Genomic DNA, 17,317 nt, shown 5'->3' on the forward strand with positions numbered 1-17,317 from the left:
TGAAAAATGTATTCAGCTCCATCTTTCCATTCGTTAACCTTCTCTTCACTATAATTAATGTGTTGTTTAACACTTTCATTTATTTTCGTTCATTATGTTATGTTTTTCTTTCTAAAAGTTCTGTTTTGTGGCCGGTACCGCGGCTCATTAGGCTAATTCTCTGCCTGTGGCGCCAGCACCCTGGGTTCTATTCCCGTCAGGGCGCTGGATTCTGTCCCAGTTGCTCTTCTTCCAGTCCAGCTCTCTGCTGTGGCCCAGGAGTGCAGTGGAGGATGGCCCAGGTCCTTGGGCCCTGCACCCCATGGGAGACCAGCAGAAGCACCTGGCTCCTGGCTTCAGATCTGCGTGGCGCACCGGCCGTAGCGGCCATTTGAGGGGTGAACCAACAGAAGGAAGACCTTTCTCTCTGCCTCTCTCTCACTGTCTAACTCTGCCCGTCAAAAACAAAAGCAAAAACAAAAAAGTTCTGTTTTGTTCCTTTTCCAATTTGGTAGCTTTTTAATAGTCTCTTGTTGCTTTTTCATTTTTGGAATTTTTATTTTGTACTTCTTTCTGCCTCCCAGAAAAAGTATCTTATAGCTCATAGTTAAAATACCTCAAGGCTTCTGGGGATTTAAATCTATTTCTTCATGTATCTGCTGGCTTTCATTCACGGTGATTTGTTTGTGTGTTCAATGATCTTTCATTAACTCATCTTTGGTTGGTCTTAATCCCTGAAAATTTTAGGTGTTTTTTTCTCCAGGGAGATTTTGCACTTTTATTTGTGAGGAGCCTAGGGTGCTACCTACAGAATCCCTTCTTGGATACCAACTTCATCCAGAAGTCTCAGGTTTAGTTCTCCCCACCTTGCCACTGACCCAAGCCCAGAATCCCGTTACAACGCAATATAAACATTTGCCCCTGGGTAATTCCACACTGTGTGAGTACTCTGCACTCATTATACTTTTTTAAAAAATATTTTATTTATTTTATTTGAGAGGTAAAGTTACAGACAGCTCTCCCAGGCCACAGCAGAGAGCTGGATCAGAAATGGAGCAGCCGGGACTAGAACCGGCACCCATGTGGGATGCTGGTGCCACAGGTGGAGGATTAACCTACTGTGCCACGGCGCTGGTCCCTGCACTCATTATACTTTTAAATTGTTTTGTTTCTGGCCTCTTGAAATTTTCCCCATCTCTCAGAGGTCAGTGATACCAAATCAATTTAATTTAAGTAAGACCTAGTTGTTTGGAAACAGGAAGATCTCTCGAGCGTCCCCTATTGCAGTCCAGCCCTCACCCCCACTACACAACCGAAACCGCTTAGGGAAAGCTGATCCCCTTATTGCCAAGTGCGATGTGCGTGGGAGTTCCTTTTCCGGCGTAACCCCGTCTACCCTTCCGGCATGCTCTCTTTTCTTGAAACCCTCTGTGATTACGTGACATCATCAGTTCCCTTATATTCTCCTATTTCACTGGCTGCATCATTTTAGCCTCCTTGGTGGGCACCATTGACCCTATCGTCACATAACTGAAATCTATCTTCAGCCTTCTTCACTTTCCCTCTGTATACTGCACTGAAATAATCACTCACCGACATAACTCCGGACCCTAAATTTCTCATGCATCTCACACGTGCTTGTAAAGCATCCTCCATCTTTTTTCTTTTTAAGCCTGATAACTAATGTAAGACTAAGCTCAGGGCCAGCACTGTGGCACAGTGAGGGAAGCCGCCGCCTGCAGTGCTGGCATCCCATATGGGCGCCGGTTCAAGTCCTGGCTGCTCTTCTTCCGATCCAGCTCTCTGCTATGGCCTGGGAAAGCAGTGGAAGATGGCCCAAGCCCTTGGGTCCCTACATGTCTCACCGGCATGGGAGACCCAGAAGAAGCTCCTGGCTCCTGGCTTCAGATCAGCCCAGTTGTGGCTGTTGCGGCCAATTGGGAAGTGAACCAGCAAATGGAAGGCCTCTCTCTCTCAGCCTCTCCTCTCTCTGTGTAACTCTGACTTTCAAATAATTAAATAAATCTTAATAAAACACAAATAGACTAAGCTCAGGGTTGTTCTCCAAGATGCCTTTGCCGACTACCCTCTAATCTCCGACATGCTTCCAGAGCAAACTGCATCTATCTCTGCCATTGCTTCTTACACAGCATATGTAACCAGCTAACTAAGGGGCACCCGGGCAAAGGAGCCTGGGGAAGTGCTGGTGCTTACTTACCTCTCTTCCAAGAGGCTGCCTTCTACCGGAGGTCAGGGTATACCTACACTGCATGCTAACATCCAGCACAGGAAGTGGTCCATGGTACAGAAACACATGTTTGTTGAATAAATGAAAGAACTTATGAATGAATGAATGAATGAATGGGTGAGTGAGTGATGGTTTTGGAGTTTGGGAAGCAGGGAGAAGAAGAAAAGAGAAAAGGGGAACGACTGGCATGTTCAAGCTGCTTTTCTCCTCACTTAAGTGGAATAAAGTTGTCCTTTCATTTCATCAAAAGTTTATTGAGCACCCAGGGTGTGCTAGGCACCCACTAGATGCTAGTAATACAAAGATGAAGAGCAAAACAAAACAAAACAGAGAAACCACTTCCTTCCATACCCCCACAGATTTCAGGCAGATTTGGCTTGAGCCTGGGAAGCTGCCCTTCAGGGACTCAGCACCAGGGTGCGGCGTGCTCTCATCTCACCCCAACCTTCACCCCTGCATTTCAAGGCTGACCAGCAGGTACCCTTTCTCCAGCTCCTGCCTCTTCCACCCATCTGAGCAACTTTCCCCTACATGCGCTATCTCATTACGGGCCAGGGTTGGTTCTGGCTAAGGAAGACTACTGCTCAAGTGGGGCTGGGGAAGTGTGGAGGGGAGCCAAGAGGGGTGTGCTACCAGGGTGGGGCCGAGGGGGCCCTTGGGGCTGGGACAAAACTTGCACCAGTGGAGGTGGTGGGTAGCTGGGGCCTTGGGATTGCTCTGTGGGATGGTGGAGACTCAGAGCTGGACCTCGGGAGGATGGGGAAGGGTTAGGGGTGGGAAGACCTTGGAGGCACCAGGAGGGAGAGGACAGAACACCCAGAGAGCCTCCCTCCTCTTCCAGCTTTTAAATCGCCTCTCTCCTCATGCAGAATACTGCCTCTCCTACTAATTGTTCAAGAGGTATGGCATGGGCATGGCCTGGCTGCCCAGGAACCCAGTCCCTCTGTGTTCTACGGTGGTGTGATTAAGGATGCCAGCATCTGGGAGCAGCGCCGGGGGGGGGGGGGTCCTGGGGGGGGGGTGGCAGGAGGCCAGGGGTTGGGCCACGTGGTCTTGAATGCTCCGCCCCCTCCTCCCACCATGTCTCTGGAGATGAGAACCTTACTCTCTGACAGATGGAGAAAAATGCAACACCCTTCTCAGGTGTAATGATTGTTTGCAAAGCTTGTTTTGGAGGGAAGCTAGGGAGAGGGCTCGAGTGCCAGGGGTGAAAAGCAGTTCCCCTACTCGTTCTGGCTCTCTCTGCCAGGGCACTGAGTGGGAAGGCACTCCCTGTCTGAGTAAGCACCCCCCCCCCCCTTTTAGTCCTGAACAGAGACACAAAGACTTGTCCTGCTGCCAAGGGAGGCTTTGGGAGGAGGTCAAGGTCAAGCACAGTTGGCTTGGTCAGGACAGGGAGGAAAAATGTCCTTGTGCCCCCCCCCCCACCGCGCTTCACCAACACGCAGATCCCCAGGCAGCAGGTGCCCGGCGAAGGGGCCCCAAATCACTCCCTTCACAATGATTCCTCGGGTGCTCAGAACAGCGCCAGTATGCGAAACTTCTTCGTAGTTTAGGACAGTTGTGCGTTTGGGGCAGGTGGCCTCTCTAATTTGGGGTTGTCAAAAATATGCCCAGGAATAAGGCTTTTTGGGAGCCAATGGGGTGGCTGGAAAGCGTAGGAGCTCCCTGGGCAGAGCCAGGACAGTCAAGGGGGTTAGGTTACTGGTGTTAGTGTCCATAAGACCCTTCTGGGGATTGAGCTGGAGATTTAAAACTCTATACGGTCCTAAGAGGGCACAGTCCATACCCGCTGAGAACACCGCCGGGAACGGCTTTCACCACCAGATCCACGCCCCGCTGCGCCCACCCGCGCATGCTCTTGCCGACCATGCCCGAGACGCGTGCGCCCTGCCGGGACCTCCCCTCGCCCGCGGGCGCGTCCCCCGGGGTCCCGCGGCGCTCAGGCGCTGATCTCCACCGGGCCCGACTCGTCCTGCTCACGGATCATGTGCACGCCCGCAGTCCGCAGTGTGCGCGAGGCGCTGCGCGAGCGGCCCGGCGAGCTCGGGGCGCGCGGCGGCGACGAGTGCGTCCGGCCGGTGGCAGGGGAGCGCGCTGGCGAGCGCGGGTAGCGGCGGGCCGAGCGGATGGGCAGCCCGGGCGAGCGGCCCGGCACTGTGGGCGACACGGAGTAGCCGGGCGGGCCGGGCTCTGTCGCGCTCCGAGGCTCCGGCGCGGGGTTCTCCTCGGGCTCCGGAGAGTCCTGCAAGGACCCGCGCGGCAGGGGTCAGTGGACAGCGGGCGCAGTCAGGGGGCGCGCGCGTCGTGTTAGAGGGCAGTGGAAACCCTGACGCCCAGGAGCCGCAGCTCCCTCCACGCGCCCACCTCCTGATAGTACAGCGAAGGTGTGGATTTTCTTGAGTGCTTTGTGTCTTTATTTCTGCTTTTTCCACCTGTCTCTCAGAACCTGGGGCACCGTTAGTTGTGCAATAGCGGGGAAATCAGAGTTGGTGTTCGAAGACCTGGAATTGAAACCTAGATCTGCCACTTATTTACTTGTTTACTCCTGGGCAGGTCATTTCATCATCTCTGTCAGCCTTATTTTCCGAATCTCGAAGGTGGGGATGACAAAAATGTTTCACAGGTCTATTCTGAGGGTACTATACAGGGATATTGTAACTGTGGGCCCTCTAGCACCTGCCATGGCGTTGGGGCCCAGAACTGCTCACCTTGTCCTTCAGAACGTACAATGCCATGGGGTTCTTGCGATCTTGTTCTCCGCCTCGCGGCAGGGTGTCTGCTGCAGAGAGGAAAGAGTGGGGCGGCTGGCCCGGGTACAGCCCCTCTCTGCCAGCCAGCTCCCAGGCCCTTTGCTCCCCAGGTGGCTATTCAAGGCCCCACCACAACCTCCGTGGACATAACTGAATCCCTGGGGTCCTACCTTGGCAGCACCTCTCACTATTCTGCAGTCTTCCTGGCAGTTGAGGGGGGAAGGAGCCCTGCAGAGCTGGCTCCTTGGGGCCCAGTTCTGCCTTTGCCGGGCAGCCCACTGACCTGAGTGCCGATGGGATGGGTGAGTGGGCGGCTGGGAGCTCACCTTCTGATTTCAGGCGGTCCTCATTCTGATCCATGTATTCCAGGGAGTTTTGCTTCTCCAGCTTCCTCTTCTTCCTGCAAACCAATCCAGCCCCTCTCAGGAACAGAACTATTTACTGAAAATCGGGGGAGACAGACAGGGAGGGATCTCTTGGTCTAATAGAAGCCTTGTGATGGGAAGGTGGGTTGGGTATGTCAGAGTGGGAGGTAGTTCATGAACTTTGGAGTGAGTCACATCTAGCTTTGCATCATGAGTCTGCCGCTAGCTCTGTGCCGGCAGGCAGGTACTTTCCCCAGTCTGAATCTCTGAGTCATGATCGGTAAGCTGTAGGTAACCAGACTTGAAAGGTACACAACCATAGCCTGACCAAGGAAAATGAAACCATTGTTTAATAGTACTGAGGTTGACCGGAGGTGGGTGGTGAGCATAGTCCACAATGCAAAGACAGATCTCCCAAGAAGACATGCAGGGTCCTGGGAAGACAGGCATTTAGAGAGATGTAAGGAAAGAATCAATCTTGGGGTTAGGACGGACTGAAGGGTTAGGGTACTCCAGATGTGGAACTTGTAGATTTACCTAGACTTTTTGGAGGGTTTCCAGCAGGCACAGACTGTTACCAAGGTCACAAGGAGGAAGATGCCTCCTGTAGACAAGATGATGTACAGGGAGCTTCTTCCTGGGGAGAGGGAAAAGCAAAGAGGTGGAAGAGCATTCAGAGGGTGCAGCAGGTGCGGAGGGCAGCAGGTGCAGCGAGCAGAGCTTTCTGTGGTGGAAGGAAGAGCGAAGGCGCGCCAGGCAGCGTGGCTAGGTGAAGGCAGCACTTGCTTAGAGTCCACCTGGCTGTCCCTCATGGGTGGTGGGCCCATCTATGCCTCCTCTCACTCCCTCTCCAGTGACACATTCTGGGATGTCGTTAGTCCCCAGGCACCTGCGTCTCAGGGGCTCTCGAGTCCTACGGGAGGACAGGCGAGGAGACTGACTCACTGTACACTGTGATCTTGACGGGCGGGCTGCGGCCCTGGCTGATGGGGTTCTCCACCACACAGCTGTACAGGTCGTCATCCTCCATGAGCACGCGGGTGATGGTGAGCACCTTTTGGTCAGGGGACAGGAGCATCCGCGAGTCGTTGAGGAGGGGCTTGCCATCCTTCAGCCAGGTGTAGCTGGGCTTGGTGCCGTTCTCATGTGAGCAGTTCAGGGTGAAGGCCTCGCTGAGCTCCAGCACAGTGGTCGAAGCCACTAATACCTGTGGCCTCGAAATGGGCACTGAGACCCAGGGTGGGACTGTGAGTCATGGAAGGCAAAGCTTCTCCCCTCTGCTCTGCAGCTCCCTAGCTCCCAACACATCACAGCGCAACCTGTGGGCTAGGACCCACCAGGGATCCTGCATCTGGTCCTTTCCCATCACTCATTCATCTATTCACCAGCTGGTTATTGAGTACACACTAGGCAGTATAATGCTGAACCAGACAACTGTGGTGCCTATCCCCATTCCCTTCTTTCCAAATACCTTCCCCAGACCACACAACTTCGAAGATATTTTAGTTGGACCCAGCCCAGTTCCAACTGTCTGGGTTCAAACCTTGGTTCTATTACTTGCTAGCTGTGTGTCCTTGGGCAAGTCACTCAACCTTTCTGTGCCTCAATTTCCTCATCTGCAACATGGGGATAATGGGGCCAGCACTGTGGCACAGTGGGTTAATGCCCTGGCCTGAAGCACTGGCATCCTATGTGGCTGCTGGTTCAAGACCCGGCTGCTCCACTTCCGATCTAGCTCTCTGCTATGGCCTGGGAAAGCAGTAGAAGATGGCCCAAGTCCTTGGGCCCCAGCACCCCCGTGGGAGATCCGGAAGAAGCTCCTGACTCCTGGCTTCGGATTGGCTCAGCTCTGGCCATTGTGGCCAATTGGGTAGTGAACTATCAGATGGAAGACCTCTCTCTCTCTCTCTCTCTCCCCCTCTCCCTCTCCCCCTCCCTTTCCCCCCTCCCTCCCCCTCCCTCTCCCTCTCCCTCTCCTCTCTCTGTGTAACTCTGACTTTCAAATAAATAAATGTCTTAAAAAATTTAAAAAACAAAATGGGGATAATGATATTAACTATTTCTAGATTACTTCAAGTATTAAATGAGTTAACATCTACAAAGCACTTGGAATAGTTTCCGCCACTTAGTAAACATTCTACCTGTGCTAGCTGCACCTGCCAACTTTTTTTTTTTTTTTTGACAGGCAGAGTGGACAGTGTGAGAGACAGAGAGAAAGGTCTTCCTTTGCCGTTGGTTCACCTTCCAATGGCCGCCGCGGCCGGCGCGCTGCGGCCGGCGCACCGCGCTGATCCGATGGCAGGAGCCAGGTGCTTTTCCTGGTCTCCTATGGGGTACAGGGCCCAAGGACTTGGGCCATCCTCCACTGCACTCCCGGGCCACAGCAGAGAGCTGGCCTGGAAGGGGGGCAACCGGGACAGAATCCGGCGCCTCGACCGGAACTAGAACCTGGTGTGCTGGCGCCGCAAGGCGGAGGATTAGCCTAGTGAGCCACGGCACCGGCCCCTGCCAACTTCTAACACCCAACTGGCTCACTCCTAGCTCCCAGGTGTCTTCTGTGTTGCTCTGCCCTGGGTCTAGTTGGTGTTCTGGGCAGATCCTGCCCCCACCCAGGTGCCTACCCTGCCTCATTCCCTGCCAGGGCATCTTACCATCCACAGTGAGGTTAATGGTCTTCTCCCCAGTGAAGGTGTCATCAGTGATGGAGATCTCAACCTCATAGGTGCCCTCGTCCGCCAGTTGCAGGTCGCTGAGAAGCAGGGAGCCATTTTCAAAGAGCCGAATTCGGTCTCGATAGTCGGGCCGCAGGGTGCCAATGACCTCCGTGCCGATGGACTGCACCACGGTCACTGGCTTGTCCCGCTTCAGCTGCCACTTCACTACGGGCTTGTCACTGCTGGTGCTGCTGTACTGCACAGAGAGCAGGGCCGACTTCCCCACCGTGCCATGGATCAGGCGCACCGGGCTGGTGATGTTCACCCCCTCCAGGGGGTCTGCGACCAGGAGCCCATGGGGAAGAGGGCAGTGTCAGGCCCTTGGTTCCTTAGCCCACTCCCACCTTTAAGCCCTCTGCTCCCCCACAGCCCCACCTCTCTGGGCCCTTCACTCCCTGCCAGACCTTGCTTCTTCTCTGTCGGTGCTATCTCCTCTCCCACTGGCTCTGTTGCCCTCTGGTCTCCCTCACAGCCAATCCCTGCCCCCCAGTCCTTCTTCCATCTGGTCCTCTGGCTCTCTGGCACTTTTCTTCATTGCCTCTGTGTGCTCTATGTGCTCTGTTCATGGAAATATTAATGGAGGGGCCGGCATTGTGCTGCTGCCTGCAATGCTGGCATTCCATGATAGGTGCCAGATTATGTCCTGGCTGCTCTACTTCCAATCCAGCTTCCTGGAAGTGGCCTGGGAAAAACAGCAGAAGATAAGCCAAGTGTTTGGGCCCCTGCCACCTACATGGGAGACCTGGATGAAGTTCCTGGCTCCTGGCTTTAGTCTGGCTTAGCCCTGGCCATTAAAGCTATCTAGGGAATGAATCAGGGGATGGAAGATTTCCCTTCTCTCTCTCTCTAGCTCTGACTTTCAAATAAATAAGTGTTTTTTAAGGCAATATTTGTTGAGCACCTGCTATGTTCCAGGTACTTTTATTTGTTGTTGAGCTGCATCAAGAGTAATGCAGACTAAACTCCTTACCCATTAAAACTCATAGGTCATTAGCTCTCAGGGTGAATTTGTCAGACCTTCTTGACTGGGGAGTGGGACGGCAGGGAGTTGGAGTCCCTATGGCTTGGTCCATCAGACAGAAATTCATCTGGCCGAATGACCCTCAATGTTTCTTCCAACTCTTAGTTTCTGTGCTTAGCTAGTTGGGATTTCCTGCCTAGCAGCTGCTACTTCCCAGGCTTGGTTTGGCTCAGAAAAGCAAGCTTTCAAATCTCCCTGTGTCAGCAAATGGGCTTTGGTATGTATGGTGTGGGGTGGCCCTGAGAAAATCATGGTGCTTCATGAAAGGCCACGTCGATGATCAGATACGTGGGGAAACATCTACCCCTTTCTCAGGACCCAATCTGAAGCAGCGGGGAATGTGCATGAGGGTTATATATGCAGAGTCATCTTGGAGTTCAGCAAATCTATGTGTGACCCCCAAGTAGCAAACATTGAAGGTTCTCCTTTCCCTCTTCCAGGGGGCTGGGCAGCGCCAGCCCCAGCTCCAAGGTCAGGTGGAAGGGATTCTTCCTTGCTTGCCAACTTCTCTGACCTACCTTAAGCTTCCCGGGTTCCACTCCCGGTTGTCCTGTTGTGATGTCTTCCCCCCCTCAAATCTGCCATTTATGGCAACTTAAAGTCGATTCATTCTGAAGAAAACACTGGAGAAGCTGCAGCCTACGGATTGCCACCTTGTCTAGGTGGTGCACTCCTCGTGCCCATGAACATGGTATGCATATGAGTTCATAAGCAAAGGAGGAGTCCCTCAGAGGCTGACAAAGAGAGCATTTTGTTGAGCAAACGCTATTTCCCAAGAATGCTAGCCAACCCCGGTCTGTGGGTCTGTGTTAAGTTCAGGGTTCCACAGCTTTCAAAGGACACAGAAGCCTGGGACAGGAGCCAAAGCAGGACACAGAAATGAGGAAATGGCTAACTGCCGCCCAGAGTGAAAATAAAGGGGACCAGGAGTATTCAACCTGGAGAAGCTATTAACATGCTCATTGTCTCTGAGGCATCGTTGCTTAGAAAGTCTGTGTTCCCACCAGAGGCTGAACAAAAGGAAATAAACAGCTCAGCAAGATGTTCCTGTCAACCTAAACAATGCGTGCTGGGTTAGGTGGTGGCCCCTCCTCACGTGGGATTTTGACCTGCTGTGGTGCCAAGGACTGTCAGAGCTTTAAAGTGTTAGGATACTCCTACATGTAGCCCTAGTTTGTGTAACTCTCTTTCCTTAAAGAACTCATCATGTACTTAATTTTTTGTTTGACAGACAGAGAGCTCCCATCCAGTGGCTTACTCCCCAGATGCACACAAGCAGCCCTGAACAGAGGATGAAGACAAGGCCAGGAGCTGGTAATGAAGTCCAGGTCTCCCACATGAGTGGCAGGAACCCAATTCCTGAGCCATCACAGCTGCCTGCCAGGGTCTGCATTGGCAGGGAGCTGGGGTTAGGAGCCAGAGGCAGATTTCAAACCCAGACACTCTGATATGGGACATGGGCATCTTTAACTGCTGGGCCAAATGCCCACCCACATCTAATCATTTTTAGGTGCTCCCTTTGCTGGGCAAAAGTTTCCTTTCCCAGTATATGCCTTGAGTTTACCTTTAAAAAATGTCACTGAGGGGATGCCATACTTGGTCACTTTATCCGCATTCTCTATGACCCAGGACTGCGTTTCTATCCCATTCTACCTGAAAGGTTTTGTTTTGTTGCTGTCTGTCTCCATGGAGAAGTCCCCCTGTCCTTTTGCCATCAGAGATACCCTTCTCTAAGCTTTCTCTGACTGTATCATTTCCTTTTTGAGGTGTGGTGACCAGAATTGCATACAGTAATTCAAGGGCAGCCCGCAGCTTGGCTCTCTGAAAGGAAAAACATGCTGGTTCTGCTTTTGATTTTTAATATCCTTCCTAATTAATGATGCTCTGAGAAAACAGTGCCCCTCCCTTGCTGTTGCTGTACAGGTGCATTACTTACTGTGTCATGCTGGGATTATTATGTTGTATTCTTACGTTGTAATCCTGCTGAGGCCTATAAGGGCCTATGAGAGTGTGACATCATTTACAGTGCAATCACTCAGGGATATAGGAGAAAACTAGGACACAGAAACCGTGAAGAAGGCCCTTATAAAACGGAAGCAAAGGTTGGTAACTTTTTATCTACATTCTAAGGAATGTAGATGTTCACCTAGCTAATAGGTATTAAGATGGCATACAGAGGGCAGCCACTGCTTAGAGCACCTGCATCCTATATTGGAGACCTGGCCACTCTGCTTCTTACTCAGTCTCCTGCAAATGCAGCCTGGGGACAGCAGATGATGGTATACTTACTTAGATCCTTGCCAACTACATGGGGGACCTGGATGGAGTTCTGGGCTCCTGGATGTGACCTCGCCCAGCCTTCCTGTGGGTGTTTGGGGAATGAACCAACAGATGGAAGATTCTCTCCTCTCTCTCTCTCTCTCTCTGTCCCTCACTCTCTGTTGCTCTGCCTTTCAAGTAGATGAAAATAAATAAACATTAAAAAAAAGAGGGGACGCAGAGATTTACCATGTTTGTGGATTGGAACAATCATCGTTAAACTGTCAATTCTTCCAAACTGATTTATAATTTAATACAATAATACTATTCAAAATTCCAGGAAGTTTATTTTGTGATATTGGCATGAGCATAAATTAACAGAACAAAGAATCCCCAAATAGACTTATATGATCATACAATGTATGACAAAAGTGATACTGTAATGTAGGGAGTGTTTTTTTCCCCCAATAAACAGTACTAGGCCACATAGGGCAAAAAAAATGAATCTTGACCCTTACCTCACATCTTAATTTTAAAAATTATCAATTCTTGATGGACTGTAGATCTAAATGTTAAAGGTAAAACAGTAACAATGACATTTAGAAAAGAGAACATGGGAGAATATCTCCATGACTTGGGGGTAGACACAGATCTCTTAGGTAAGACACAAATGTAGTAACTATAAAAGAAGAAAATGATCAGCTAGACACAATGTAAGAGCTTCTGTTCATTAAAAGGTACCAGTTAGAGAGCGAAATGGAGAGCCATAGAGCAAGAGGACATATTGGCAATCTGTATAAACTATAAGGAACTCAAATACAAAATACGTATTTAAACTCCTAAATGATTTCTTAGAAAAGTAAACAATAGGAAAGTGGACAAAATATTTAAAATAGATACAAAAAGACATCCAAATGATTAATATGAAAAAAGACCAACTGCATAAGTATCATGGAAATGCAATATTAAATCACTAGAATAGTTAAGTGGAAATGAATGAAAGAATAAATACAATGAAATGAATGAAAGAGAAATAAGAGTCAGAATGAAAGAGAAAATACAGTTGTTGGTGGAGATGTGGATGATCTGGAATTCTCATACATCTTGGTGGGGTTATAAATCGCAACAAACACTTATGAAAACTGTTAGGTCGTTTCCACTAAAGCTAAACATACAACTACATATGAGTTGTATAAACATACAACTATATATACCCTACAACTCAGCAATTCTACTCGTAGGCATATCTGTAAAAGAAATGTCCCTATCTGTTCACCAAAAGTCATGTATTTGAAACCTTAATGCTCAATTCATGAAGCACCAATGGGGCAGAGTTGACTGAGTTGGTTTGAAAATGACTGAAGTGTCTATGAAAGTTAAATAGACAAACAAATTGTGGTGTAGTCATACAATGGAATAACACAGCAATGAGACCAAAGATAGATGAAACTTGGTGTTCAGTAAAGGAAGACAGTTGAAAGCATGCAAATGATTACAATTATATAAAATTCATGATAGGCAAAACCAATCTATTGGAAGTTAGTATTCCACTATAATTCGGCAGGGAGGACGGTAGTAATTGAAATAGTACATGGGTGATTCTGGGCTACTGAAGTGTTCTATTTCTTGACCTGGAAACTGATTACATGAGTTTGTTTACTTTTTAAAGTATATGAACTATGCTGTTTATACTGTATCTTCATTCTAAATGCATTTTCCTGTGTGAAATTTTCAATTACCAAAAAAAGGTAGCACCTACTACACAGAAATGAATTTCAAAATAAAAGGGGTGGAACCCAGGCAAGGGATTTGTTCCTATTGGGTCCCTAGAGAATGGAATACTAATAGGATTCTAGCAAGTAAAACCTTGAAAGTAGATGATCTAGGTTTATGCCATGCTATGCTTATGTCTTTCAGTTAATGTCCTAGCCACAGGAAAAGCCTTCTTTGAATGTTCCAAGAATTGTGATGTAATGAACTTAGGAAATTCTCATTTGTCCACATCCGGGTCATAGCATCAAAGACTGAATAATTGTTTACCTAAGGCCAGTTCAGTGATCACTACCATTGCTCGAAAGATTAAGGTAAATCTTCAGGAGCTAGGGTCACACGGTTCAGTGCCCTTTTTAGGGCCACATCTTAAAAACTACATTTCCCAGTTCCCTTTTCAGTTACGGATAGCGTGTGACTAAGTCAAACCATAGAACTAGTAGAGGAATTTGTGCCACTTATAGTCTTGGTTGAAGGGAGATTTTTCTCCCTTGAACATTACCATTCCTCTTTTTATCGTTTTAATTTTCTACATGGAAGAGATAGAAATAAACCTAAAGAAAAGAAATAGAGATGAAACTAAAGAAAAGAAATAAACATGTCAAAAGTCATAATCGGTAGAGCACCATCGGCTCTACCATCATGAATCAGGGCCCTTCCTTATTCCAGGTCTAGTCTGAAACTACATTGGACTATCACACAGTTTATGCCAAGAAGTTAAATTTCAGAATTTATTTGTCATGTGTACTAGCATTTTCATAACCAAAACATTAAGAATGACAAGGATTCCTTATAGGATCTCACCTCTTATTATTCTTTAGTTCATACCAGTACAATGACCTGAGACTGCACTTCTCTCTCACCTATTATAAGCTACCACTGGTATTTTAGCATAGTTTATATTTAGATTTTTTGTTGTATATATGAAGTTATATTTATTCACACAGAAGACCCTTTGTCATCCTCTGCTTTTGCCTGGTCACACTGGATGACCGGATCTTCCTGTAATTGTTTTCCTTACCATTTAATGACCTAAAAGACCTTGCATGGGTATCTCCACTTTGTATGTTTGATTGTGCCCGTCTCATTCTCTACTCACTGTCTCCATAACTTCCCTTCTCATTATTTCCTCAACTCAATGCAATTTACACTGAGACAGTAACCTCCTAACTTTAGGTTCTTATTACACAAGATCTCTTTGATGCATTTTATGGTGTTGATTTACTCCTGAAAACTCAACTCTTGACTTTCTGGTTCTCCTTCTATTTCTCTAACAGCTTCTTCTTGGTCTCCTCAATGGGCTTTTCATCCTTTACAATCTTGGGGTTACTTGATGTTCCATTTTCAATCCATTTTTCCCTCCTCTTAAGGAATAACGATTCTCATTTTTTAAACTCTCACCTATGCACTAACAGCTTCCAAATGCCTCTTCCTAACCTTGACTGCTCTGCCACTGAGCTTCAGGTTGTTTAATGTTTTCATATGAAGCCTCATAGGCTTCAGTCTAAATATGTAAAATACTAACCACCATGTCACTCAACCCTACCTCATTTTTTGTTTACAGTTTTACATAGAAACCCTACCACCCACTCTGGATCTTCCCAATTCCTATCAATCCCTGGGTCCTGACTTTACCTCCAAAATTTCATATCAATAGGCCTTATTGCCTACCCTTACTTCAAATCCAGTCTGTGTTATTTCTTTCCTATACTGTTGCAATAGCCTTGTTAGGGGCTCCATTGTGTTCACCCAAAATTCATATGCTGAAGTCCTAAACCCCTCGTCCCACAGAAAACGACCTTGTTTGGCAATGGGATCATTGCAGATTTAATAAGATCAGCTCATACTGGAGTGTGGTGGGCTTACTCCAGCATACATTCTGATAAAAAGGGAATTGTGAACACAGATATGCAACCAGGGAGAGTGTCATGTGAAGACTGAAGTTAAGCTGCCTCAAGCCAAGGAACTAGCAGACCCTAGGAAGAAGACATGTAGCAGACCCTTGTCTTGCACCCTCAGAGGGAACATGGTCCCACTGCTTCTTCAGCTCCAACTTCTGGCTTCCAGAACTCAGATGGTGAATATCTGCTGTTCAGGCCACCCAGCTGCTGGTGCTTTATCACAGCAGCACTGGGTGACCAGTGCAAGCTTCCTCTCTTATTTTGTTTTCTTCTAGTTTCCTGTCACCACAGACTGGTGCTACTTGAGTAGCTTAACCTTGCCAACCCCCAAACTAACAACCAATGGATTCCCTTTCCCTGCCATCATTTACAGGTGATATTACAGGTTCTTGAGTATGGTTTTTGAGGTTGCTGCCTAACGCAGTTCACGTTTTCCTCCCCTGCAATGGTGAACTCTTGGGCTCCGCCTAAACACATGGTGCCATTTCAAGCTGTTGATCTTTGCCCATTTCCCCAACAATAATGCCCACTCACATTCCTACCTATTTTTCTCATTCTTTAAAATTCCATGTAGACATTCCTTCTAGCATGAAGCCATTCCTGGTATCCCCACCCTCACCCTGCGTGGCCAGATCTAGCTTCCTGGTAGATGGCCTGATTCCTATGCATTCTCTGCAAACATGACTCACAGTAGCTCCTGCATTTTATCACAACAATCGCTGCATCTGTCTGCCCATTGAGTTGTGAATTCCTGGCCTCTCTGTATTGTGTGTGTGTGTGTGTGTGTGTGTACACAAAAATACATGAGTGCATTTAAAATAAGATCAATTATCCAAAGAGTTGGCAGGGGGCGCTACAGGAGGTACGTGTCCGTGGCATAGTAGAGTGACCTGCAGATAGGTTGGTATGAACTACGCCAAACCAGAAGGCTCATTATCTCCAGGGCATCGTTCATCTCCCTATCTGTTTGACACTCTATGAAGCTAGAGTAGGGGCCGGGGAGGCACAAAACCAAGATTTCCCCTGCCCCTCCCTCCAAGCCCCACCATTATCCCTTGGAAAGAATGCCGAATTGTCGCACGCCAGCAAGTCATCCCATAAGACATGGCCCAGTGCCCTCCATCTAATGCAGTGAATGCCGTGGGAGCTCCCAAGTCATGCCGCCTTTGAGGGGAGGGGGACCAGGGCCCGGCCAGAGGCTCACGGAATGAAAAAATACATTCAACGCTAATGCCTGGATTCACTGAGATTCTTCCCACGACAGCTGGGCTCTCTCCCTCCTCCCACCCCAAAGGCATTCGGGCCCTCCACCCTCCCCTCCCTCTCCTTTGCAAGCCCTGGGGCCTTTCTCCAGCCCCTTTCTTCCCCTTCTGGTCTCCTACCTGTCTGGATCAGAAGTAGGTAGACAAAAGGAGCGAGGTGCAGGGCCCTGGAGGCTCTGGACAGGGCTCCCCTTTCTCTCTTCATTTTGGGTGGCGTTCTCCAGCTCTGGTGCAGACAATTAGCATGATTTCTCCACTCTGAGCACGTCCCTTTGTACCACTCGGAGTTTCTCTGCCCGAACACAGCTCTGCCAACTTCCCTCTGAATACACAGAGCTCTGTGTGTTGCTGGGCTTGTTCTTTCCCCTCTCTCAGACCTAGCATTTTCTAGTTTCCAAGCTCTACATCCCCAGTATGGAAGGGGGTATCTATCTGCTTAAGAGATAATCTGCAAGGCAGGTGCCAGAGTGGGGGGCAGTGGTGGCCCAGCAGTTCGTGGCTTGTCTGTGCTAAGCTCCACTGCCAGGGCAGATGAAGATCCGGGCTCAATGAAGGCACTGGGTTGAGACACACTCTCAACTTGGCCCTTGTGTCCCAACCTCTCCTGTCTCCACCTCACACTCCTGATTCCTGGGAAGGAAGGTCTGTGCCAGGACAGACCTCCAATAAGCTTTGCAATGGGAGGGGGAGGAGCTTTTAAAAAGCTGGAGAGACTCCAGAGAACAGCTGAAGAAATGCAAAATCCCCATTCCATCCCAAAGGATAAATACCTGAAAATGGCTTTGAATTATCTGATTTTCACACCTGACTTTGTCCTGGTGGGAAGGTCTGCTATGGCATAATCATAGATGCTGGGAATCTCTTTCCAAGAGCCACTCTGCTCACTACCCTGATTCCAGCCAATTTCCTAGCACATGTCAGAGCAAAGTGAAGGGAATGCCCCAACAGCCAGCTTCCTGGGCTGTCAGCTTAACTGCTCAGAGGGACCCCCTCTCTCAAGGCTGCAGAGAGGAGAATCATCTCTACCCTGGCCCCTTCTCGCAAG

At 48.9% G+C, this 17,317-nt stretch overlaps 2 protein-coding genes across 3 annotated transcripts; one reads left to right on the forward strand and one right to left on the reverse strand.

Moving 5' to 3' along the window:
- Positions 1-2,454: 2,454 nt before the first annotated feature.
- HEPACAM (hepatic and glial cell adhesion molecule) lies at positions 2,455-16,888 on the reverse strand. Of its 2 annotated transcripts, none has more exons than XM_017342768.4 (7): positions 16,393-16,888; positions 7,997-8,338; positions 6,291-6,572; positions 5,883-5,982; positions 5,307-5,380; positions 4,939-5,006; positions 2,455-4,472 (listed from the first exon to the last, which is right to left on the reverse strand). In XM_017342768.4, the coding sequence occupies exons 1-7, from the start codon at positions 16,475-16,477 to the stop codon at positions 4,170-4,172; spliced, it is 1,254 nt and encodes a 417-aa protein (XP_017198257.2). In that variant the 5' UTR covers positions 16,478-16,888; the 3' UTR covers positions 2,455-4,169. The 2 variants fall into 2 exon arrangements, with proteins under 2 accessions (XP_017198257.2, XP_008258097.2); XM_008259875.5 differs by having other exon boundaries at positions 4,939-5,009; positions 16,393-16,886.
- Positions 2,759-3,376, forward strand: HEPN1 (hepatocellular carcinoma, down-regulated 1). The gene is given in 3 exon segments (XM_089335118.1): positions 2,759-2,993; positions 3,025-3,126; positions 3,129-3,376. Coding segments are annotated over 3 exon segments (585 nt in total).
- Positions 16,889-17,317: the final 429 nt, after the last annotated feature.

Source organism: Oryctolagus cuniculus, chromosome 1 (genome assembly GCF_051225735.1).
Source record: "Oryctolagus cuniculus isolate XC-2025 breed Fujian yellow rabbit chromosome 1, ASM5122573v1, whole genome shotgun sequence".
In the NCBI taxonomy this organism is placed as follows: Eukaryota; Metazoa; Chordata; class Mammalia; order Lagomorpha; family Leporidae; genus Oryctolagus; species Oryctolagus cuniculus.